At 42.0% G+C, this 27,089-nt stretch overlaps 1 protein-coding gene across 3 annotated transcripts in view; it reads left to right on the top strand.

Annotated features, from left to right (window-relative positions):
* The window catches only part of LOC115468420 (disks large homolog 2), a 361,629-nt gene that overhangs the window by 263,643 nt on the left and 70,897 nt on the right, over positions 1 to 27,089 (top strand). For 2 of the 3 annotated variants that reach the window (XM_030200106.1, XM_030200107.1), the window contains exon 6: positions 20,470 to 20,511. The exons of the other annotated variant lie outside the window; for it this stretch is intronic. In XM_030200106.1, the coding sequence (XP_030055966.1) occupies positions 20,470 to 20,511 (42 nt within the window). The remainder of the gene's footprint in view (positions 1 to 20,469; positions 20,512 to 27,089) is intronic. 3 annotated transcript variants of the gene reach the window in all.

Genomic DNA, 27,089 nt, shown 5'->3' with positions numbered 1-27,089 from the left:
TAGTAATATTAAGAAAATTGCAGCTTAATGCAGGCACTTAATATCTGAAAATCAACTAGACATATATATCATGGTTATTTCGAAGATATGCATACACACAGATGAGTGACTATTTGGTAGGAGAAAAGAGAGAATTCTGCTCCTTTCAGAGATCAAAAAAAAAAATAACATCTTTTGCTTTAGGCAGAGCAAATGACCCTGCCTATCGAGAGCAGTCATATTTTGCTGTGCAGGATGCAGATAACACCATAAACCCTGACCAGCAAATAAAATATTCACGTTACAAATGACTCTAACTATAGGAGCTTTTCCTTTGGAAGCCAGCTCCTCCCCCCCCCCCCCTTTTTTCCCCTCTACCATAAAGGTAGTGCAAGCTCACTCTTCTGATTAACTCCACTGTCAACATTTGTCTCTTGTCATTATTCTTCTGAACTTGCTGCCTTGACATTCCTGTTTCGTGGATGAACCTCAGAAAGAGAGAAGTATAGAGATCTCCAAGCATTCAGATTTGGATGTTTGGGGATTCATCTAGATTTTGATAATATGTATCATGGTTACTACAAGGAGGAGTGGCCTAGTGGTTAGGGTGGTGGACTTTGGTCCTGGGGAGCTGAGGAACTGAGTTTGATTCCCGCTTCAGGCACAGGCAGCTCCTTGTGACTCTGGGCAAGTCACTTAACCCTCCATTGCCCCATGTAAGCCGCATTGAGCCTGCCATGAGTGGGAAAGCGCAGGGTACAAATGTAACAAAATTAAAATAGATACTATTGGAGATTCTACATGGAATGTTGCTACTATTGGAGATTCTACATGGAATGTTGCTATTCCACTAGCAACATTCCATGTAGAAGGTTCTGTTTCTGTGAGTCTGACGTCCTGCACATACGTGCAGGACGTCAGACTCACAGAAGCAGAAGCCTGCGCGGCCACATTGGTGATCTGCAAGGGCCGACTTCTACATGGAATGTTGCTAGTGGAATAGCAACATTCCATGTAGAATCTCAAATAGTAGCAACAGTGGAGGAGTGGCCTAGTGGTTAGGGTGGTGGACTTTGGTTCTGAGGAACTGAGTTCAGTTCAATTCCCACTTCAGGCACAGGCAGCTCCTTGTGACTCTGGGCAAGTCACTTAACCCTCCATTGCCCCATGTAAGCCGCATTGAGCCTGCCATGAGTGGGAAAGCGCGGGGTACAAACGTAACAAAAATAAAATAGAGACTCTACTATGCAGATTTATTGTTCTATGATACAATGTAAGAGTCTCATAAAAGGTTTTTTTTTTTTTTTAGACATGGGAGCAATTCTGTAATGCTTTCCCAGATTTGGGTACCAAACCGCTGAGTGCTGAGCATAAAGGGATAGATTTTGTATCTGTCTTCATAATTTATATCCATGCAAGAATCCCAGGCTAAAGAAAATTTAATTTTAAGTACAGCACAGATGACACCATCAAGAATAACTATAGTTCTCACTATAAAAATAACACGGAGTCATACATAGAAATGAATTATGCTTTCAATATGTTCAAAAGACATACCAGTAAAAACAACAACTACTTATTTCTGAGTAAAAGACAGGGACTAATGACTAAATTGGAGCATTTGGGCAAAAATACATCAGGTCAGTATTCACCTGTCAGCATTGTTTTTAAACGTGGCACTATCTGGGTAATATCGCTGAATATTTATGGCCAGCACCGGCGAAGCCATTTTTCAGGTAATGGCAGCCCTTATCTGGATAAATGGCTTTGAATATTGACCTGACGTGTTTTGAGCTCGGCTGGATGGTGATGTTTTATAATGTATTTTGAAGTAAAATGTTTCTTAACGTATTTTGATGAGAGATGATTTAAGATTGATTAGTGTGGACATTTGCTTTGTATTCATTCCCAGTATTTGGGTCGTAGGCAGATTGAAAAACAGGCCTACAGCACGAAAAGTAGTGTCCATATGCTCATGTCATTCATGAAGATGAGCAAAAATACAAGAGAAATACTTGCAGAAAAGGAGACAGGAACATGTGTTCCCCCAATATTTGATCATATCACCCATCAGTTACAGGAGTTGCATTGGTTTGCCTATTGTATGGCGAATTGAGTTTAAAATATTAGCGTTGGTATTTTGAAGGTTGTGCATGATGATGCTCCGTTGACGTTGGCTCAGAGATTGCAGCAGTATTGTCCTGCATGGCCCCTTCGGTCTTAGACTCAGGGGCTGTTGGATGTTCCTTTGCTCCATCGTGTTCATTTTCAGATGGTTCATTCTAGGGTTTTTTCTGTTATTGGTCCGAACTTGTAGAATGCCCTCCCTTCTACTTTGCGTCAACTTCCGTCATTTTTATTATTTAGAAAGCAGTTGAAGGTCTTGTTTGGTTCATAGGCGAGAGGGTTGAGTTTTTAGTTTTATTATGGGTGTCTATAATATTGCTGTATGTCTTATTGACTGTTTTGTTTGTTTTATTGTAACCTGCTCAGATGGTTGGATGGGGGGAGCTATAAGTTTTGTTAAATAACTATTCCCCTTACTACTTCTGCTGTCTCCAATAAACCCTACCCTATCCTGTAATTAATTCTGCCCTTAACAGAGAGGAAGGGGCTTTTGTCAGTGCCCTGCATCATCGTGGGGACCTTGCCTAAGCTTGTCTGAAAATAACAAATGAAAAGTTGAAAGTGCACTTAGTGTATCGCCAAACTTATGCCATAATTGCATAAAAACTATCAGCAAGTTATTAGCTTCACATAAACCCCTGGATTCTATAAATGGCGCTCAAAGTTGTATGAGGCGCACACCCAAATTTGCACATACAATTTAATTAACAAGCCAGTTAGCACCAATAATTGGTTCTCTTTGGTGTTTTTGCTGAAAACCATAGTGATTTAAGTCGCGGATCCATGTTTTGATGGTTGTGTTTTCATTAGATCAATCTTCTACGTCGGAGTAATCTAACGAAGCAGTGTCTTCAGTGTCATGTCTTTGATTTTGCCTGCATTATTGCCTGAAGACTAATGATACCGTTGAGTTTTTCTCGAGAGATTCCACTCCAGTTGACCCCTGACGGCCTGTGTCGGGTCTGTTTATTAAAGGAATTGAGATTGTTCCACTCCTGAAGGCTCTTTTGTGCTGTTTTTTTGTTTGGGTGCCTTTGGACTCTCTCTTCAGCTACCTGGAGAGAGAAAAGATAGGGCCTTGTTTTATGGGCATCTACACGGTTAGCTCATGATAATTTTTAGCACACGCTAAAAATGCTAGTGCACCTTTGTAAAGTTCATCAAAGTTTCCACTTGGTAATCACTGAAAAAATAGAACAACTGTGCACTGGTAAAATGGAAACTTTTTTTATGAACTTTTCTGGGAATATGTAAGATATGACAAATTCCTAGACCCCCCGATGCAGGCCAGTAGGGCCGAAACACGAGCCGTGTCAGGTCTCCTTTATTGTTCTTGAAGTTTACTGAAAGAAAGAGAGATTTTTGGACACCATCTGTGAGAGGTTTCTTGTTTTATTCCGCTACTGTTTTTTGCCTGGTGCATCCTATCCGTGGAATTTTCCTTCTGTTTGTGACTGATGAGTAACTGTTGCCAGCTTTTTCTTACAGAATCTACATATGTCTGTTTTCCCAGTTTTTTTTTCTATGCTTGCTATAAACCATCTTATCCATAATCCACTGTCCTGAGCTGCAACTATCATTTTTTTCCTTTGTTTTGCAAATTCAGCTGTTTCCATCATTGCATATAACCAGGGGTGTGCTGGTAAATTTTTAACAACAGGCTCTTTCTCCAGACGTAGCCAGCTCTGCAGTTGGAAGGGCCAGGGGTGGCTGGGGGGGGGGGGGGGGGGGAGCAACACTTGCCTCTCTCTCCTCCCTCCCTTCGTGCGGGCACGCTAGGCATACCTTTGCTGGCAGCCAATAAATGGACTGCCACCACTCCCAATGTCTTGCTCTGAGCAGCATGCTGAAACTTCTCTCAAATGCTCGAGAAGTCCCAGCCTGCTGCCCAGAGCTGCAAACAAGGAGCGGGGAGCAGCAGCAGTCTATTTACTTGGCTGGCAGGGCTCAGCATCCCCACCAGCAAAGTAAAAGAGAATTCAGCAGGGGGTCCAAGCCCACATTTTGCGAGCCAGTTGTTAAAGTAGCCATGGAGGGCCCTACTTTAACAACCGGCTCCCAAAATCCTTAAAAACTTAACAACCGGCTCTTGCGAGCCTGTGAGAGCCTGCTCCAGCACACCACTGCATATACCACTACATTCTTACTCATTCCATCAACACAGCAGAATGCTTGTGCAAGCTTAATGACGGAAATTAATTCTCATACTACAATTTATTTATTTATTTATTTGCATAGTAGGATCTGTTGAAGTTGGAGGCCTATGATAGTAGTGGTAACCTTCTTTTTGGCACCCCAATCCTATATGGTGAGGGCCTATTCTATGATAGTATAGAATATAGTGTAGTATAGAATAGTAGCATAACCTGGAATGGGCATAACTTACATTTACATATCTACAGTTGCACCTAAATGCAGTCGGATACGTGTAACTTACAGTATTCTGCAAGTTTTGATTGTAAATGGTGGCACTATTAATGCAAACGTTGCATTAGTACCTGTGCCCAGTTATAGAACTGCCTTCTCATGTATAGTCTATCTCTATAAGGTGTAGGCACTGTTATATATCAGAAAATCACTCATCCTATAAAATAATTTCCACCTCCAACGTTCTGAAGCTGACTCCCGTGGCACTAAAGGGTTCGTAGGGTCCGTGTGGTTCGTGCTGCCTGTAACCATCTGTCTCAGTGTCCTGCCCTCGCGTCATAACGTTATGACGTCGAGGGCTGAACACTGAGAGGGAAGGGGACGCAGCATAGTTGCCAGGCAAAGCAACGGAACGTCAAACATGAGGGTGTCAGTTGTCCCTCTCTTCCTCCCTCCCTCCCTTCCAGTTCTAGGCCCCCTCCCTCCGATGTTTAAAAGTCATCTTGACTTACCAAGTCAGGGTTACGGTGGCTGCCAGCAGCGGTAAAACGCATGCAGCCTCGGCCCTTTTCTCTCTCTCTCTCAGCTGTGGTCCCGCCCTTGCGGAAACAGGAAATGAGGGCAGGACCACAGCTGAGAGAGAGAAAAGGGCCGAGCCTGCACGCCTTTTACCGCTGCTGGCGGCTGCCGTAACCCCAACAAGGTAAGTCAGGATGACTTTTAAACTTCGTAGGGAGGGGGTCTGGAACTGAAAGGGAGGGAGGGGGACCCTGGAACTGGGAGGGAGGGAGTCTGAAACTCGGATGGAGGGGGGGACCCTGAAACTCGGAGGGAGGGAGGTGGGGGGAACCTGGAACTCGGAGGGAGGGAGGGGATGACCCTGGAACCCGGAGGGAGGGGACAACCCTGGAACTCGGAGGGAGGGGGGACGACCCTGGAACTGGGAGGGAACTCAGAGGGAGGGAGGGGGGACCCTGGAACTGGGAGGGAGGGGGGCGCCCCTGGCACACACTCTCAATCTCACACACACACTCTCTCTCTCACAGACACACTCACACCCAGTCTCACTCTCTCTCTGTCACACACTCGCACATTCACTAACTCACTCTCACACACACTCTCTCAAACATACACACTCTGAGGAAAACCTTGCTAGCGCCCCAGAAACGGGCCTTTTTTACTAGTATCATTTGGAAATCTTTCTAAGTTCTGATTTTGGCTAAATGTCTTGTGAGCATAGTTAAAGCATATTTTAAAACAAGAAATCTCAGTCATTGTATGTCATTAGGCTCTACATAGAAACAGAGACAATGATGGCAGATAAAAGACCATATGGCCTATCTAATGGATCCATCTGCGACACTGATTTTTATGAGGTAACATAACCATTCGCAAATGCAACAAACTAGATAACTATTCTGCGACTGCCATGGCAGCTTGAGCGGTCTAGCAAATTTGAATAAATCATAACCATAACCTTAAATGAGGATTTATAAATTCCATACACAGTTCCAAATATGTTTTAAAATACATTTATGCAGTGTTTGATAACAACATAAAATGCTATTTTTAATCTCGAGTATTGTAATCATTAACCTGATTTTCACCCAGTCAGCTCTTTTCTTTTGCATATTTTTCTAACATTCTTGTTAAACTATTACAGTCCCAAAAAGTTCCCTTTTTATTTGGAAACTAGAAGCACAGAACTGTATTTTCTGTTTTTGTATAAGAAGTCATTATATAGTAGAGTTGGAATTGTCAAACTATTAAGGGAGCTCTGCTTTCAAAGACTATTTAGTGATCTATCAGAGGGAAATTTTTCAAAATTGGTTTGAGTTAGGAATGTGCATTTATTTTAGTGCACCTTGAAAGTTTGCATGCAAAAATGATTTTTACCCTATGAATTAATGCACCTTAAATTGATTTGCATTCATTAAAACATTTTTAATAAACAAATGTGTGAAATAAACTGAAAGAAATATCTGAGAGTTGGGGAAAAGAGGCCAGTTCAAAAATGAACCAACAGTTTTTGCCTTCTGCTCATCCCTAATTCTAAATCTACTGAATTAAGGTTTCCCTTTCCCCCTACTTTTTTTTAACCAGTTTAATAATCCAGGTGTTTAGGAGGTGGTGTTCTAGTTGAACTTGGAACATCTGGAAGTGATAAGGAAGGAATCATATGAATTTAAATATGATGAAGCTGATATACGTTGGTGCCCACATAGAGACAGGGGAAGGGGACCTTCCACCAAAATACCACCTTTCTGAGGTTTTTTGCAACTACATTCAAAGTGGTTTACATATATTCAGGTACTTATTTTGTACCAGGGGCAATGGAGGGTTAAGTGACTTGCCCAGAGTCACAAGGAGCTGCAGTGGGAATCAAACTCAGTTCCCCAGGATCTAAGTCCACTGCACTAACCACTAGGCTACTCCTCAACTCATTCCACCAATAAGAGCCAACCTCATCAGTGATGTCACAATGACTTGATTGCCCGATACTTGGCTCACTTCTGATATTGTGATGTCATAAGGGAAAGGGGGAAAGGGAAATGGGACTTGATATACCACCTTTCTGAGGTTTTTGCAACTACATTCAAAGCGGTTTACATATATTCAGGTACTTATTTTGTACCAGGGGCAATGGAGGGTTAAGTGACTTGCCCAGAGTCACAAGGAGCTGCAGTGGGAATCGAACTCAGTTCCCCAGGATCAAAGTCCACTGCACTAACCACTAGGCTACTCCTCCACTAGCAACATTCCATGTAGAAACCTGCGCTTTTGTAGATCAGCAACGCAGCCGCGCAGGCTTCTGTTTTTGTGAGTCTGCGTGTAGGACGTCAGACTCACAGAAACAGAAGCCTGCGTGGACGCGTTGCTGATCTGCAAGGGCAGGCTTCTACATGGAATGTTGCTACTGGAATAGCAAAATTCCATGTAGAATCTCAAATAGTAGCAACAGAATCTCAATAGTAGCAACATTCCATCTAGAATCTCAGATAGTAGCAACATTCCATGTAGAATCTCCAACGGTAGCAACAGAATCTCAACATTCCATCTAGAATCTCAAATATGGAAAGGGAAATGGGACTTGATATACTGCCTTTCTGAGGTTTTTGCAACTACATTCTAAGCGGTTTACATATATTCAGTACTCATTTTGTACCATGGGCAATGAAGGGTTACGTGACTTGCCCAGAATCACAAGGAGCTGCAGTGGGAATCGAACTCAGTTCCCCAGGATCAAAGTCCACTGCACTAACCACTAGGCTACTCCTCCACTCCAGCTGACTCATTAACGTATCTTCATGCAAACTTTCAGTTTACCGCTTGCTGTACAGGAAGTACCGTCGGACTACAGCAGCAGCCCGGCGGTACTTCAGACCCCTAGCGCACCGTCATTTCCAGCACTTAGCGCTGGAGTGTACCTGTCAGTAATCGGGCAGTGCTGTGCGCTGCCCTGTTACCGCCAGGTTAACGCAGGAACCCTTACTGCCACCTCAGTGGGTGACGGTACGGGCTTCCCCCTGAAATGGCCGCAGCCATTTCCTTCAGGAAGGCGAGGCTTCCCTTTTACCAGCTGCGTGTAAAACACGCGCTGATGCCAGCGCTGGCCCCCTTTTGCCTCAACTTGGTAAAAGGAGCCCTGAATATGTGATCCTAAATATTCATGGATAAATCAAGCCAGAAGCTATCAATTTGCCAGCCCCAGATTTTTAGGAGAAAAAAAAAAAGATTTATTGACTTTACTCAGAGGATAACTGCAGAAATCCTTTAGCATAGCATCCTCAATATTTTCAGTCTTATGAGTAGCATTCCACTTGCCCAAACATCAATGAAGTCATAGGGCCCTGTTTACTAAGGTGTGTTAGCGTTTTTAACACGTCTACAATTAACGCACGCATTAACCAAGTAGGCGCCAATAGAGATATTGTAGGTGCCTACACGGTTAACACACGTACATATTTAATGCGCGTTAAAGACACTAGCATGCCTATAAGGCGGCTTAGTAAATAGGGCCCCTATTGCATTGTCTCCTGAGCTTCAAAATTACTAATCAGAGGACACTGGATATATAGTTATTATATTAGGGGTATCTAACTCTGTAATCAAGGGGCCCTTGAGTGAAGGAGTAGTCTAGTGGCTAGTGCAGTTTACCTTGATCCTGGGGAACTGAGCTCAATTCCCACTGCAGCTCCCTGTGACTCTGGGCAAGTCACCTAACCCTCCATTGCCCCTGGTACAAAATAAGTACCTGAATATATGTAAACCACTTTGAATGTAGTTGCAAAAACCTCAGAAAGGCGGTATATCAAGTCCCATTTCCCTTTCCCTATTTGAGATTCTACATGGAATGTTGCTACTATTGGAGATTCTAGATGGAATGTTGCTACTATTTGAGATTCTACATGGAATGTTGCTATTCCACTAGCAACATTCCATGTAGAAGCCTGCCCCTGCAGATCAGCAATGCGGCCACGCAGGCTTCTGTTTCTGTGAGTCTGACGTCCCTTTGTTTTTTGCGGTCCTGCACGTATGTGCAGGACGTCAGACTCACAGAAACCGAAGCCTACGCGGCCGCATTGCTGATCTGCAGGGGCAGGCTTCTACATGGAATGTTGCTAGTGGAGGAGTAGCCTAGTGGTTAGTGCAGCGGACTTTGATTCTGGGGAAACTGAGTTCAATTCCCACTGCAGCTCCTTGTGATTCTGGGCAAGTCACTTAACACTCCATTGCCCCTGGTACAAAATAAAGTACCTGAATATATGTAAACCGCTTTGAATGTAGTTGCAAAAACCTCAGAAAGGCAGTATATCAAGTCCCATTTCCCTTTCCCTTTTACTAAGCTGCGGTAGGGCTAACTCATGGGTAGCATGCACCAAATCGACACTACCACACCGGTAGCACGGGCATCCCACGTAATTTCAAATTTAGCACGTGCTATTTCCCACGGTAGAAAATATTTTTCTAATTTCTACCCCGGGGGGGGGGGGGCATTTCTGGCAGTTATCGACAGCGTGGCCACAGTAGCCCATGGTACATAATTACCGCACAAGTAGCTCGTGAGCCCTTACCGCCAAGTAAACAGGCGGCTGTAAAGGCGCCGCCAGCAAATCCCTGTGTTCTACTTTTAATTTTAACGCACGACCATTTACTGTCCCCTTTAAGAGAAGGCCTTTTTACCCACCATGATAAAAAGCGGCCCAGCGCGCGACAATTTCACGCGCTAACGCTAGCACAGGCCACTTTTTGCCGCAGCTTAGTAAAAGGGCCCCCCAAGTGACCTAAGCTGGTTTGAATAAATACCCATGAGATATATTTGCATACATATGATGCATCTAAAATGGTGGTTACTTTGAAAACTGAACCAGCTTTCTGTACTGGAGGGCCAGAGTTGCCTACCCCTTGATTATGTAAGGACTTCTTCTAGATTATCAGAATTCAATCCAATGTATGCATTGATTTTTACACAATACTTTTAGACTGAATCCAGACATGCTTCTTATAGCCCCGTTGCAAGAGCATTTTGCAACTGCAACAAAATGGTAGAAATCAATTTGAAAATGAGGCAGGAGGGTTGATATTCCCAGGCGTTTGTCCCAGCAGGAGCTGCTCCTTCCCGGATAATTACCATTGAGAGGGATATTCAGTGGCATTAATCAGATTGTGCTTCTGAATATTTCCTCTGACCACCTTGGCACTATCCAAATAGTGATAAATTATTGCAGAAACCACATTCAAAAACCAATCAATATCATCAAAGAAAAATCATAATACTCATTGTGTAGAATTAATATTAAAAATAATTGTTTGTTCGTGCTCAGTTTTTTTGGTGTGTAGCAATGAACTAGCAGTTCAAGTTATGCATTAGCACCACATTGATACATCATTGCACATCCTCCTTCCTAACCATAGTGCTATATAGACGAGTGATGTATAGATAAGAGTATTGAATGTTTATACATCACTCGTCTATATAGCACTATGGTTAGGAAGGAGGATGTGCAATGATGTATCAATGTGGTGCTAATGCATAACTTGAACTGCTAGTTCATTGCTACACTCCAAAAAAACTGAGCACGAACAAACAATTATTTTTAACTAGTAAAAAAGGCCCGTTTTCGAAACCAATGAAACGGGCGCTAGCATGTGGCTTTTTTTGTGTGTGTGTGTGTGTATGTGTCACAGAGTTATTTTGTGTGTGTGTGTGTGAGTATGTGAGGGTGCGGTGTGTGTGCAGGTTGTTGATGTGTGTCTTTTTTTGTTTTGTCTTGTTTTTTGCTTGGGGGTTGGGGGATGTGCTGTGCTGTCCTTGGTCACTGTTTGCTGCTGGCTGGGTCGCGGGTAATCCTTCCAGCTGGGCCGCAGCTTGTCCTGTTCGCCCACGTCCCAGATGGTGATGGGCACGTTGTTTTCCAGCTCCTCTGACTCCATGTCAAGCGATCCCAAATATAGTCTGTGCTATAGGCCCTCTGGCACACTTCAGTACTGGCATTAGGCATTTAAAAATTTCTCCCCCCCCCACCCACCCCCCCCCCCCCGGTCTATTTTTGCACATACCCACAGCAGGAATATTCTTCTCTCGTTCCAGCGGTGGTTCTGTGCTCTCCGTGCTGCACAGATAATGAGCCATTGTGCTGGGGAATGCTCCTCCCTTATTGTCACGTAGTTTCCTCTGATTGGTCCGTCTTACGTTGCCTAGTGTTGCCTGGGAACAGTATTGTGATGGTCCTTTGTGTTTCAGAATGTTGAGGGTGTTTTTTCTGATTGGTCCGTCATGCGAGGGCGGGGCAGAGAGTCATGGTCAGTGTTGTGGCTTCACCACCATGAATCCATGAACCCTTCAGGGAGTGACTGAGTGACTGCAGAACGTTGTGTTGTCTTCAGAACATTGAGGGTGAGTTTTATTATAGTAGATATTAATTCTACACAATGAGTATTATGATTTTTCTTTGATGATATTGATTGGTTTTTGAATGTGGTTTCTGTAATAGTTTATCAATTTTGATATTGGAAACCCATCTGAATAGGTCACCCAGAATTGTGATTTGGATACTATCCAAATAGTGCCAGGATGATCTGTGGGTGGAGCCTATGCAGAGCTCAGGGTTTTCTAATTAGTGGTGATATTTAGAGTGCTTACTGGATAGGTATCTGGGTAAAGTTAGAACAGTCTGAATATCACGACTAACCGGATAGCACAACTGGTCAGTGCAGGCTCCTTTCAGCAGCGGCCACTATCTAGATACTGCTGCAGAACATCCAGATTTTTTACTCTCAGCGGCCATGGGCTCGATATTAGGGAGAGGATTTTTACCCAAACAGAAATTCTCTCATCAGGATAAGGGGTCTATGTACTAAGGTGCGCTGAAAAATGGCCTGCGGTAGTGTAGGCGTGTGTTTTGAACGCTCAAAGAATCATTTTTCAGCACACATGTAAAAAATGCATTTTTGGTTTTTGGGCCGAAAATGGACGTGTGGGAAAATGAAAATTGGCACGAGTTCAATTTGGGTCTGAGACCTTACCACCAGCCATTGACTTAGCCGGTAAAGTCTCACGCGTTGACCGGGTGGTAATGGTCAACCCACATCCAAATGCTGATTACCTCCCGTGCGCCAGAAAATAAAAATATTTTCTGATGCGCATGTCGGACATGCATCAAAAATGAAATTACCACCCAGGCCACGCGATAGCCAGGCAGTAACTGAGAACTGGTGCGCGTAGGAGCTTACGCGGCTTAGTAAAAGGACCCCTCAGCTAATGTGATGAGTGTTTATTTAAATGCTGACCGCTGCTGGCTAAGTTAGACCTGAATATTCAATGACAGGTGATATCTGGACACTGGCATTGAATATCCGGGTCAGCGATGAAACCCAGAAGTTATTTGGATACAGACAATATTCAGTACCATACTTGTACATCTAACTGGGCTAAGTTAGGGCTACCTTTGTATAGTCCTTCTTGACTGGCTAGCTAAACAGGCACCAGCTCTGCACAGAAAGTGCCACAGTGGTCAGAAGGGATATTCAGTGGCACTGCCTGGCTTAGGAGGTTGTTTACTGAGCTGCAATAGCGTTTTTAGCCAACGATAGAAATCAGCTAAAAACGCTACTGTAGCCTTAGTAAAAGACCTATACTTAACACGCAACAAAATCTGCTGCTCAGAAATGACTATAATTAAATTATATGTCCTGCAGTCTGCTGTTTGACAGGAAAAAAGGCCTCAAAGAGCTTACAGATGCACCTACTTGAAAGATAAGTGACGGTGCTATTTTCGTTACTGTATATTGAAAATTCAATTAAAACAGCAGAACTGTGATAAGCTATACTAGCAGGAAATACGTTGCATCAGAAGGTTTTTGGCCGATGATGAAGGCAGGATCCTTTGATCCGTTTTAGCTTTAACAGATATACCAAAGATCTGTAAGCTCTTTGAGGCCTTTTTTCCTGTTAAACAGCAGACTGCAGGGCATATAAATTAATTATAGTCATTTCTGAGCAGCAGATTTTGTTGCGTGTTAAGTATAGATTCTAGCATATCTGCAACTGGAGTGTTACATATCTTAGTAAAAGACCCCCTTAGTGCTGCTGAATTTTCCCTCCCAAGGTGCTCAGCATGATTTAACCAGGCAGGAGCCTCTACTGTCCTGTTAAATCCTTTTGAGTATCAGGCCCTCTACAGCTATTTTCTAAATCTGAGGTTTAAAAATGGTAACCATCTTCTGTGATTAAAGATTAAGGATATATGCCATCCATGTCAATATTACGTGTATTATGCATGCCATGCTTGTTCTAGCTGAGTCTGAGGAACATTCAGAATCTAGTACATCTATAATATAGAAATAAGTGAAAGTATTTATGTATTATAAGAAATAAAAGATCCATCACCTTTGAGTTTTTTTTTTTACTTTTTGCCAAGTTTCATCCTCAGTTTATTTGTAATTAATTTTATATTGATCCTCTATGCCCAGAATAATTTTTTTGCAAGAACTCTGTCTTGTATCCATCCTCTGAAGCGGTCACTGTCTCTTCCGACAACCAAGATCACAGCGGAATTTGAGTTTACAATTGTATCAGAAAGAAAAAGCGAGGATCCAGATTGCTTAGTCAGCATGGTCTGTCATGGTAGTATCCATTTCAATTCCACTGACGTCTTCCTTCCTCTTCTGCGACTGTTCTTCCTCTCCCATTGCTCTCTCTTCTGGGGACTGCTGTGCAGGACATCCCCGGATTAGGTGACGACGGTTATGGAACAAAGACTCTGAGTAAGTTCCCAGGAATGGTCACTGTAACTTCTCCTGTTTTCTTTTTTTGTATTGTTATTATTGGGGTTTGAGGAGGGTTGGAAAATGTATTTGCATTTATTTCTTTCTAAGGGTGTTTTCATTCCCAGCATGCACAGGCAAAAATGTTATTTTCTACACATCCTTATTCAATAAAGTTTTTCTTTCCATGAGGGGAAAACCTTTTTAAATAAGGCCCTGTAAATGAACCAGTGAAATACTTTTCAAATTTTTTATGCATGGAAATAAAAGACAAGATTCTATATATGGTGCCTGAAAAATCTGTGCAGAATAAACTTCCGCCTAAGCGTATTCTGTAAGCGGTGCCTAGATTTAGGCGCGGTAGATAGAATACGCTTAGTTGATATCCCAGCGCCTAGAACATGTCATAAATACCAGTGCATAGATTTAGTTGCAGAGGGGCATAGTCAATAACAGTGCGTGTAAATTTTGGAATTCCCACAAAATGCTCATTTCCCTGCCCATAGCCACACCCCTTTTTGGCTCCGCGCATTAGAATTTAGGCGCTGTGAGTTACAGAATAAGCTTAGCGAGTTATACGCATATATTCTAATTATTGCCAATTAGTGCTCATTATTGTTTAAGTGTTGTTAAAAACGGTGATTGGCTTGTTAAGCCAATTAAGTTACGTGTGTTGTTTTAGAATATGCTTGGATTTCGGCACGGAACGCCAGGCGCGATATATAGAATCCGGGAGAATGTTTATAGATTCAGTTTTTGCTATTAACATTGGTTTGTTCTAATGAATTGTCCCAGTGACAGTGTTACACAAAGTTAGCAGAACGATGGCTTGTACTGTTACCTAAAATGCACCTTCAAGCAAAATTCTATGCTAATCTAAAGGGAAAGTTAAGCATTTACCTCTGTCCACCTGAAAACCAGCCATGAAATGCTCTTACGTGGTTTGTTGCTTCTACTGTTTCAACCTTTGCAAAAGAGAAGAGTTTATCACATTATAGAATAACAAATCTAGTTTCCGGTGGGAAAAATAAGTAACTGCAATGGAGTACAACACTCGGAGAGATTATCTGAAGACCAGACATCATCAATCAGTAGGGAAGCATTGACTAATGTTGTGAACTCCTGAAAAAACAATCGTTCAAAGGCCCAGTCATGTAGCAATAAAGTATGGTACAAGCTACCTGAGCAGCTATGATTGGTAAGCAACCTAAAAGTCTCATTATCATCACCAGATGCTCACATTAGTACTATTGGTACCTACTCCAACAGGCAAGAAGGATTTCATTTTACTCAAAAGAGGTGATGCCACTTTATCTTAATGATGATCTTAATAGATGGGAACCATGAACTCTCACTGGCTGATGACGATTCTTTTGTAATATTATGTTTTAATAGCAGATGAGGGTAACAGATTGCAGCGTAAAAATCTAAGAGTACAACGTAACTAAAACACAACACGTCAAATCTAAATTATCTTAATAACTATGGTTTTGAGGGGTTTTATATAACATGATGCTTACTCGGCCTTTTGAAATACTCCCTTACAACAGAACCTGTGGTATATTGATCTGGTAGGTGCCCGTTAGTAGAGAAAAATGCACGATGAGAAACTTGAGCATACAACACGAAGAAACTGTTTTGATAATTAAAATTTTGAATTTAGTCTTACCCGTTTGGTCTTCATTTTCAAATGGCAGTGTAGCCTGCAGCGTCCTGCTTGACTGAGTTGTGCATGCCCAAATCTGTCCATCTATGTAAATAGGAACACACAAAGGTGTGTTTAACTATCAGTTTAGTGATTGCCGTAAGCGGTGTGTTTATCTACTTCACTGAGCAAATATTTATTTCTGGTTATAATGCTGTTAACTCTAAAGTTGAATGGTTTCCATGGTATGAACTGACGCAACATGGCAGTCCTGTTTGCATATGGGTTATTTCTTTCCTCCTTAAATTCTTATTCATTTTTCCATTAGGCACCAGCTAATGAAGGTGAAATTGTATAAATGTTGCCACTGTACAATGAAAAACAGAGCGGGGTTCACACTCTCCACAGCAATCGAACACAACAAAAAAATGGGGTGGAGAGGGCCCAATGTCAAGAGATGATATATCGATTGATGGAGCATTTAATGATCATTAATAAGAATCACAATAATAAGAATCACAAAAACCTTGACAAGCATTTCGTATAACGCGCTGCTAAAACTTTTTAGCAGCATGTTATATGAAGTGCTTGTCAAGGTTTTTGTGATTCTTATTAATGATCATTAAATGCTCCATCAATCAATATATCATCGAATATTCATCGATTGACCCCTAAAGAAGGCTGATATAGCCGAAACACGGACTGTGTTGGGTCCAAATAAAAGTTTTTCTGGAGCATCTTACCCTTGTGTGTGGCGACTGATCTCTTGACATTGGGCCCTCTCCACCCCATTTTTTTGTTGTGCCACTGTACAATGTGCATTCTCTAGAATGGAAAAAAAACGCCCATTTATATAGAAAGCCATAAAGAAGCAATTCATTTCTCATCACTTGGTTACATTTTAATGAAGCACATAATGGTTGACTTTCCCTTTAAGGATGAAAACTTTATCTGCATTCGCAGTCTGGGGACAGTTGTACTTAATTTATGTGATGTATGGAGAGTGTGTGAAAAAGAAAGGAACAATTGCAACAATGACCAGGTTCAACCGCTGTCACTAAGGAAGCCCTACCGACAAGAACAGACCCTATAAAGCTGCTTAATGCCCAATTCAAATCGTCGTTTATTCCTTAAGAACCCAATGTGCTCAACATAATACTGGAAGTTTCAGAAGTGAATCATGGGGAACAAGGGCGTGATGTGATACTGTTTTTGGAAGAAGACTTTTGACTAGTCCCAGTTCCTTGACGTCTACCCCCTGATGCTCAAGAGTATATCAACTATCAATCTAAGCCATTTAGGTATGCCAGGAGAAGAACGTTGAGTTAGAGCCCAAGTCATCAATCTGCACTAGTGTAACCACACGCTTATACTGCTGATAATAAATAATAAATTAGGACATCATGGGCAAACTGGTGCAAACATGTACGTAGACAATTTACTGCATGCAATTGTGCACAATGTAGAGCGGTGGTGTCACAGGTTTAACATGGTGACTCAGTACACTAAACCTTATTTACCACTCCTTCCTGATGTCCACGTGGAGGGGCATAATCGAACGAGGCGCCCAAGTTTTCCTGAGGGCATCCTCACAGGATGTCCCCGCGAAGGGGTGTGGAAACCCGTATTATCGAAACAAGATGGGCGTCCATCTTTCGTTTCGATAATACAGTTAGGGACGCCTAAATCTCAACATTTAGGTCGGCCTTAGAGATGGTCATCCCCAGTTTTCGGCGATAATGGAAACCAAGGACGCCCATCTCAAAAACGACCAAATCCAAGTCATTTGTTCATGGGAGGAGCCAGCATTCGTAGTGAACTGGTGCCCCTGACTTGCCAGGACACCAACCGGGCACCCTAGGGGGCACTGCAGTGGGCTAACTGATGCAGTAACTGAATGGAAAAAGGCATGCAGTGGTCACTAAACCACCTCCCACCCTGAAAAAAACAACTTTAGAAACTTTTGGGTTTTCTTTTTTTTTTTAGAGTATGGGTGAAGGACCTCCTTCACTATGCCTCCGTCCCTGCGATGGCAATTGAGGATGTTCTTCGCTATTTATTTATTTATTTAGATTTTGCTCACACCTTTTTCAGTAGTAGCTGAAGGTGAGTTTCATTCAGGTACACTGGATATTTCTATGCCTCTGTCCCTGCAACGGCAGTTGAAGATGTCCAAAATGTGGATGTATGTGAGAAGGATGTCCATGCCTGGATGTTTCTGTGAGAAGGACATCCATGCCTGCTATGCCTTTGACGCCCCCTTTATTTATTTGGATTTTGGATCACAAGTAGCAGCAGTGGGATTTGAACTGGCCACCTCTGGATTGCAAGACCAGTACTCTAACCACTAGGCCACTCCTCCACTTCTCCTTGCCACTCCACTCCCTTGAAATTTGGCCATCCCTGTAGGGGGGGGCAGTAAGCAGGCCCCTGGGGGGGGGGGAGGTATGTGTGTGTCAGCGGAGGCATAACAAAGGCGTAAATGTCCTTCTTTCAAACGTTTTGGATGTCCTCAACTGCCCCCCCCCCCCACAGGGATGGCCAAATTTCAAGGGAGTGGAGTGGAGGAGTGGCCTAGTGGTTAGAGCACTGGTCTTGCAATCCAGAAATGGCAGGTTCAAATCCCACTGTTGCTACTTGTGATCCAGAGTCCAAATAAATAAAGGAGGTGTTGGAGGCATAGCAGGCATGGATGTCCTTCTCACAGAAACATCCACATTTTAGACGTCTTCAACAGCAGTCACAGGGACAGAGGCATAGAAATATCCTCAAATGCCATCACAGGGACGGGAGGCATAGTGAAGGAGGTCCTTCACCCATACTCTAAAAAAAAAAAAAGACAAAATTTTTTAAAGTTGTTTTTTTTCAGGGTGGGAGGTGGTTAGTGACCACTGGGGGAGGTCATCCCCGATTCCCTCCGGTGGTCATCTGGTCATTTAGGGCACATTTATGCATCCAGCTTCTCCTATATAAGCACACAACTATGGAACGCACTCCCAAAAGCAGTCTGGATAATGCAAATTTGAGTAAGTACGGGATATACTGGTACTGTGTCTGGGTGGTAGGTTTATGAGGTTTAACATATATCCAGGAACCTCGCCGTAAATAATCCTGTGGACCAGAGTGCAAACCTTGAAGGCAATACGTTCCTTGGTGGGAAGCCAATGCAGTTTTTCACGAAGGGGTTTGGCACTTTCAAATTTTGATTTTCCGAATATCAGTCTGGATGCTGTATTCTGTGCGGTCTGAAGTTTCTTAGTTAGTTGTTCTTTACAACCTGCATAAATTCCATCGCAGTAATCTAAATGGCTTAATACCATTGATTGTGTTAAGTTGCGAAATACATCACATAGAAAAAAAAAGGTTTTATACGTTTAAGTTTCCACATTGAGTGTTACCAAGGAATTATCAGTACTAATTGGCATTAATTAGAATTTACACGCACTACTGTCTCAGCCTAATCTGTAATGTAGTGCACATAAATTCTAAGTCACATAGTTGAAAAGTGGGCGTGGAATGAGCAGATCATAGGAGTTTCTAAAATCTATGCGTCTTGTTATAGAACACACCCGCTCCACACCTAATTTAGGTGTTGGGATTTACACCAGGTTTTAGTTAACCTAATTGACCGTGACTAAATTTAGTCGCCTGGACCGGCACTTGGCATGTTCTATATACCACGCAGACGTTTAAGCCTATTCTATAAAATGCAGGCATACTTTAGAGAATATTGTTTCCCACGTGGAATTTTCAGGTGCCATATCTAGAATCAAGCCCTAAATCTGACATTTTTCGAAAATAGTGCATCCACAGAGACTTTTCCTAAAATGTGCCTGTTCCTCTCCTGGATCTCTATTTTTCCTGACGAAGGAGAGGAGACAGACTAGCTTCTGGGACTCGTTATTCTTCGGCATCCACTGCTAAAACGGTGCCCCTTCTCCAGATCTGTTTACAGTCCGCCTCAAGGGCTCTGCCATCTGGCTAAGCATCTGTCCTAAATCATTATGGAGCGATCTTTCTCCTTTAAATTACTCCACAGTGCCATGAGGCTGACTCCCTCCCAGGCCTCGCAGTCCTACCGTTAAATTATAAGCAAATCAGCCAGAACGAGTTTAGCCGACATGGGTTATCAATAGAAATCAAACAAAATAAAACATGGAAAAGAAAATAAGATGATACCTTTTTTATTGGACATAACTTAATACATTTCTTGATTAGCTTTCGAAGGTTGCCCTTCTTCCTCAGATCGGAAATAAGCAAATGTGCTAGCTGACAGTGTATATAAGTGAAAACATTCAAGCATTACTATGACAGTAAAATAGATACCATTGGAGATTCTACATGGAATGTTGCTTTTCCACTAGCAACATTCCATGTAGAAGGCTGCGCAGGCTTCTGTTTCTGTGAGTCTGACGTCCTGCACGTACGTGCAGGACGTCAGACTCACAGAAGCAGAAGCCTGGGCGGCCACATTGGTGATCTACAAGGGCTGACTTCTACATGGAATGTTGCTAGTGGAATAGCAACATTCCATGTAGAATCTATAGAAATCAAACAAAATAAAACATGGAAAAGAAAATAAGATGATACCTTTTTTATTGGACATAACTTAATACATTCTTGATTAGCTTTCGAAGGTTGCCCTTCTTCGTCAGATCGGAAATTCTAAAAATATAAATAATTTTTATTACCAAAAAAAAATTGTTCATTGTCTCAGAAGGGCTATCCATTATGAGAAAAAAAGGAGGCCTCGGTTCAGGATAGACAATAGTTACGATTACAAAAAGAATCTGTGCTGAAATGCAATTGTTTGTCATGAAGTGTTACCTTCCTTATTAAAAGCACAAGTGATTTCCTGCAAGATGTTTGTACAACCTCTTATGACAGAAACAGATAAAGCTTTCATCATTTCCCCCCCCCCCCCCCCCCCGACTGTCGTATTTTCAAAATCAACTTCCCTTCCTATTTTATTTCAACTTACCCGTATTTCTGCCCACCTTGCATGAATGTGACAATTCTTTTCTAGCTGAGGCTGCTTCGTGGGGCTTCATTATATGCTTTAATTTGCTGTGCTGTTCTTGCAGAACATGTTTCTTCTAATGCCAGCGATAGCGAAAGTAGCTACAGTAAGTCACTGCTTTTGTTCGAGGCTCTTTGGTGTTGGTTTGTTTTCTATGGCTGCTGGTTCCCGCCATTTTATTTATAATAAGCATGAAAGCAAATGGCTTGAAATTTGTAAAAGAAAACGTGTTTCTTTAGGTAGAGAGTGAGAATTGTGGAGTTTTAAATACAACCTGTGTTGTTGCATTAAATCGACCTTTAAGGTGCTTCCGCATTCCAGTGGTCATGGTTTTCATGATGTTCAGAAGTCCACAACTTGATGCTTTCGCCGGGATGGTGAGAGGAAGCCCTACTAAATTTCAACATAACAAGTGTAAGATAGATTGTGGCAAGGGACCAAGTTACTGCATTATCCACATCACAGCATGAAGCTGTAGCTGACTCCCTTTGTTCAAACAGAAATGTTGTGTTTGAAAGGCTACTGTGGATTTCTTGTATCAATACTACCCATATCTATGTCAAAGGCTGACCGCGGTTCTTAAATAAGGGCCCTGTTTATTGTGGCACATTAGCGTTTTTAACGCGCCTACAATTGGTGCATGAGCTAACTATGTAGATGCCTATAAGGATATTGTCAACGCATACACGGTTAACGTGTGTTAAAAATGCTAATGTGCTTATAACATGGCCCTAAATGTTCAGTGGACTTCTTTCTGAGGCCTAAAACCAGACTGGCTCACAGCAGAGAGGAGATAGAGTAGGTTCACACTCTTCACATGGTTAAGTACTATGGGAGGATGTTATCAACGTGGGCTACCATTAATGAATCCCTTTAGTGTCCAATGTTCCCATCAATCTGTTCCCATATGGCCATTGGACACTAAAAGGTTTTAAGATGTGTTATTTTACTGTTATTGTCAATTATCAGTAACTAGGGGGGGGGGCCCTTTTACTAAAGGGTTGCCATGTGGCAACCTGGAACTATCAGCAGCCCGACATAGCTGCTGGCGGTAGTTCCGCCTTGAGCCCATGCCATTTCTGGCGCTATGAAAAATAATTCCATAATTTCTAGCGTGGCGCTAACCTGGCTACTGCTGGGTTACTGTGGGAGCCCTTACCGCCACCTCAGTGGGTGGCGTAAGTGCTCCCTCCACATGCCCACACGGTAAGAATAATCTTACCGCATGGCCGTGTCTTTTTAGGGGCTTGGTCACCCACTGCAGTGAAAAGGGCCCTGACAAGTGGCAAAAATGGCCCCCGTCACTACCGCAGGGCCCTTTTTACCGCAGCTTGGTAAAAGGACCCCTAGGTAGGTCTCGCTGAATAAAATGGGACCTGGATTAAAATAGCTTGAGTTAATGGTAAAATAAAATGTCTTTAATGGTAGCCCATATTGATAAAGTGTGTTAAAAAGTTAGAGAAAAGGGCATTTTGCTGTCTTTTAATACTAAGGTCTTAGGGAATCCCTTAGTTATTCATCTTATCATCCAAATATCTCTGGAACTAATGGAAGATTTCTTTTATTTTTAAGTTGTACAGAAAAATCATAGGGCCCCATTTACTAAGCTGCGCTAGAGGCGCATTGGTTCTTTTAGCGCGCGCTAACGATTAGCACGAGCTAACTGTGTAGGCATCTACAATATTCCTATGGGCACTTACACAGTTAGCACACGCTAAGTTTGTGCACGCGCTAAAAACGCTATCGCACCTTAGTAAACAGGGTCCATAGTAACATAAATAATGTTGAATTTCATTCGGAATAATTGATCGTTACTGTTGTCTAGATCTTGCCAGCAAATCAGCCATTGTGCTGTGGCTTTCTTCAGGATACAAACAAAAAACCTGGGAATATATACATTTAATCAAAAATATTTACTTTCTCCCTAGGTACAAAGTTATCAAAATAAAAAATAACCAGGGAAATAATCAAGCCTCATAAAAATAAATATATATATATATAAGCACAATACAAAAATGTGAATGTGATATGCTCAGGACCAATACGTGATTTAAATGTGGAAACCACATCTGTTAGTCACTGGCATCATCATTGCACAATATGTACACAGAAGAAACATGTCCTCGCAGTCTAGACAGCACTCAGGAAAACAGCGAAGATGACTCAAAAATGAATAGTCGATGCTTCAATAAAGTCTATGAATTTATTAAACAACTAGTAAAAAAGGCCCGTTTCTGACACAAATGAAACGGGCGCTAGCAAGGTTTTCTTCAGCTCCCCCTGCAGCCACCCATGTCCAGCGACCCTCCTCTCCCCCTGCGCCCACTGCAGCCACCCATGTCCAGCAAACCTCCTCTCTCCCCTGCCCCCCCTCCTGCCACCCATGTCCAGCGACCCTCCTCTCTCCCCTGCCTCCCCTCCAGCCACCCATGTCCAGCGACCCTCCTCTGGACATGGATCAGCTGTGAGGCATGTTTTTTTTCCCGGGTTCTGAAGTTGACATAATGGCTACAGTGATGTCAGCCTGATTTACGGAGCCTAGCAGACCAACTCAGAAGGAGCCACGGTCCCAGGCAGCAAGACAGAACCTTGGAGGTGAGAATTATTATATAGGACAACCAAGACTCGACACAGCTGTGTCAGCCTCCACAGTATATCCATAATGATAGATACAGGACTGCACTTGCCATAAAACCAATGCACTGTTGCCCAGCTTGGATCTAAGTTTCACCACAACAAAATGACTTCTTCATGGGTTAAAGACTGCCACGCACTCTAGCTCTCCAAGATGGCACACCTGATACCCTGAACGTTGGTTGCACTTACTCAAACATGACAATTCCCGTACAATCGTAACAATCATGATGCCAGCTACAGCTGTGTCGAGTCTTGGTTGTTGTATAAATAAATTCATAGACTTTTTTGAAGCATCGTCTATTCATTTTTAGTCATTTTTGCTGTTTTCCTGTGCAAGATCTATCATTGAACATCATAAGTCCTTCTCTCCACTGCCAGAAAGTATCCAGAAAATATTTTAGATCAAATTTCACAAAATGTAATCAGGTTCAAAAATGGGAAGACATATCTGTTGAATCGCTGTTCTACCGTGTCAACTTCCACACTATATCCATGATGATAGATGTAGGACTGCACTTGCCATGAAACCAATGTGCTGTTTCCCAGCTTGGATCCAAGTTTCACCACAGCAAAGTGGCTTTCTCATGGGTTAAAGACTGCCGCACACTCTTAACACTCCAAGATGGCACCCCTGATACCCTGAAGAAAGCCACAGCTCGATGGCTGAAACGTTGGTTCCACTTACTCAAACTTGACAAGACCTGTAACCACAGCAACCATGATGCCAGCTACAGAAGCCTAAGAGATCATTCAGAATAAGTTAAAATACGAATCTGAATTCAAAGTATTTGGTTTCTTTATGCATTCAAAGGACCTGAGAAGAGGACAAGTCTCCACAGTAAGATGGATACATAAAAGGAGTGAAGGCAAAGCAAGCAGATATGTGCCAAAAGCCTTTATTCGGAAACACAGAAAATTAAAATACTCAACAGTATGTTTCAGCAATTATTCCTGCATCAGGAGTCATACATAAGCATAATCCAGTTGTTAACAGGATTCTGCTACTGGTCAATGTCATTGCTCTACTATATAAACACATAGACAAGATTTACAGCAATGTCACGGTTCACACCAGAAGGTACCAGTCAAGATTGCAGTTCACACCAAAATGCAGTGAGATATAATGCCAAAAGCCTAAACTTTCTGCATTATCATTGCAGTTTTTTGCCAATGATGATGAAGCCGATAGTTGGGAGCTTCTTAAGGCTTTTTCCTCCCTTTATATTGTTTCCATTGCTCATTTACCATTTTACAAGGAATGTTTGTTTGTTTGTTTGTTTGTTTGTTTGTTTGTTTGTTTGTTCGTTTGTGTTGTTAGACACTTTAGATTCTTTTCCCTAATAATTTTTGTAGTTTGTTATACTATACACACCAACCAGTGGCAGATTTCTGTTGTCGTATCAATTGTTTTATGCTTATATATAGCCCCTGATGAAGGACATAATTGCCAAAACATGGCCTCTGTTGGGTGTTTTACTTTTCTGTTTCTGAAGAAAGACTTTTGGTACATATGGGATTCCTCTGTCTTTGCTCCTTGACAGAGAAGAAGTCAGACCAGAATGTTTAATTTGGAAACAAATGCAAAGAAATTTAAGGGGCCTTTTTACTAAGCGTCAGTAAAAAGTGGCCTGAGCTAGTGAAATTGGTGCACGCTGGACCATTTTTTACACTGGCGGGAAAAAGGCCTTTTTGTAAATGAGGCAGTAAATGGCTGTGCACTGATATTAAAATTAGCACATTGCTATTTTATCGTCTGAGCCCTTACCGTCACCTATTTAGAAGGCAGTAAGGGCTCACACGCTTCTCGTGCGGAAATCGGGCAGCACACGCTGCAGTGTGTTCGTGCTGCCGGTTACCACCGGGAACGCCCCTGCGGTAGAAAATAGAAAACCAGCTTCAGAACTAGAGCAGGGTGCCTGCACTACCACGGCAGTAGGGTCAATTTGGCGCACGCTACCCATGCGATAGCCCTACCGTGGATTAGTAAAAGGGCCCCTAGGGCAGTAATTTTACAAATAAACAAGTATTCATGTGAGAAATCAAACTAAAGGAAAGTATGCCTTTTTTTTCAACATTTCTGTCTGGTCGTGGACATGCCTGGTCATTCATTTCAAGTCATTTGCTTAGCTTTTTTAAATGGCCGCCAATAACATGGAATTCACAGAAAATGTCCATATGATTCCATGGACTCATGTTCCAATGGTATACAATATAGCGTCTGAAATCCTTTTTCGAGGTTAGATATGTTTTTAGAAAGGAGGGGGTATGTTGCTGCAAAACAGAATCCTTTCTTCCAAATTCAAAAAAATCTACTCATTTTTCAGCCTTTGTTTTTAATGATCAAACTGCTTTTCTGGAGGAATGGTCCCCAATATAAGTTAATACCTAGATCTCAAAAAATTAATGAATCAAACAGAAAAATAGCCCATAGTACAACCCCTGAATTCTACATATGATGCCTTAAGTTGTGTGCTAATTCGGCCGCATGGCCAATTTGCGCGTACAACTTAATTGATTAACGAGCCAGTTCACTATTATGGAATACACCTGATCTGTGCCTAAGTTAGGCGCAGATATTTAGGCCTGGTTTTAAATGGCTTAAATGGGTGCACCTAAATTTTATGTAACGTGAGCATATTCTATAAACTGCATGTAATTTAAGGCGCCATGTATAGAATTTGGCCCAATGTGTACACTACTTGATCATTAGTAGAAGTGGTTGTTGTTGTAATACTAGTAATACTACTACTAATAATAATAATAATTAGTATGTAATGTTAGTCTTTCATTCAAACAGGAAGTGAAAGCACTTTCAATAAGAGCACTTCAGAAATGTACATTTAGTCATGTGTGGGTGTATGACCATTCATGTTGAGTTGCACACTGCCATAAGACATTTTGAAGAGCAAAATGTGAGCTGTAATTCATTAAATTATGGTTAAATTAAACCATTAAATTATAGTTTGTTCAATAGAGTCATTGAAGGATAGATTATTTATTCTAGGTCATAAAGGTATTCATTGGCTCAACAGCCTCTTGACTCTCACATGATGTGTTCAGACATCACTGTTTTATGACTTACTAGGGTTACAAGTCTGCTACCAGTATATCTTTCCTCCTTAGGGTACGCCTGAAGGAAATAACCATCTAATATACGAAGACCTACTAAAGGGCCCAATGAAATTTAAATAGGGGTGTAGATTTATTTCATTAATTAACATGGGAATTTGTGCACATTGTTAGTGCACATCCATGCTAACACTTTAGTCACGAGCACTTAAACCATGTCAAAGACTGGTGTAAATGCTCGTGCCTAACTGCTGTCAGTTATGCACATATCTGACAGCATTCTATAACCTCAGCATAAAAATGCCCATGCCCTTCCCACATCCATACCCCCTTGCACTTACGCACTATAGAATGTGCACACTCAAGTTAAAGAATACCGAGTAATTGCATAACTGCAAATTAGTGCCAATTAGCACCAATAAGCAGCTAATTTGTCAATTACGTTATGCATGTAATTATAGATATTCAGAAATCTGCGTGCACAATTTTGCGCACTAAGTATAAAATTGTGCACGCATGATTAAAGAATGAGAGGGTAAACAGGGTAAACATATAGTATGGTTTTGCTGTTAAATGTTAATACAAAAGATAATGTATTGTTAATATTACTTCAGTAGATAGCAACAAAAAACAGAAGAACTCTCTGAACAAGCACCACAAGCAAACAAGTCAAAGTAGAAAGAGTCCAGAGCAAAGAAGTTCAGCCATATCGTGCTGCTTAATGGACATGCATTTTTGTTTCTTTAGTTCTGGCAGTTTGCACTTCTATACTTTGTTATGCCAGGGAAGAATTGTGAGTTTGGCCCCTGACGAAGGCATAAGTACCGAAACTTGGCCAAAGTCGTGTCATTTTCAACTAAACTTCGTTTGTGGCTGAACTTGAGCTCTTCTCTGCTCTGGACTCTCTCTACTTTGTCTTGTTTACCTCAGTAGGTAGCATCAAGTGCATCCCTGTGATGTGCTATGCAGTTAACACAT

Source organism: Microcaecilia unicolor, chromosome 4 (genome assembly GCF_901765095.1).
Source record: "Microcaecilia unicolor chromosome 4, aMicUni1.1, whole genome shotgun sequence".
Taxonomy (NCBI): domain Eukaryota; kingdom Metazoa; phylum Chordata; class Amphibia; order Gymnophiona; family Siphonopidae; genus Microcaecilia; species Microcaecilia unicolor.
The sequence above is the reverse complement of the archived record's forward strand: the minus strand, read 5'-3'. Positions and strand labels throughout refer to the sequence as shown.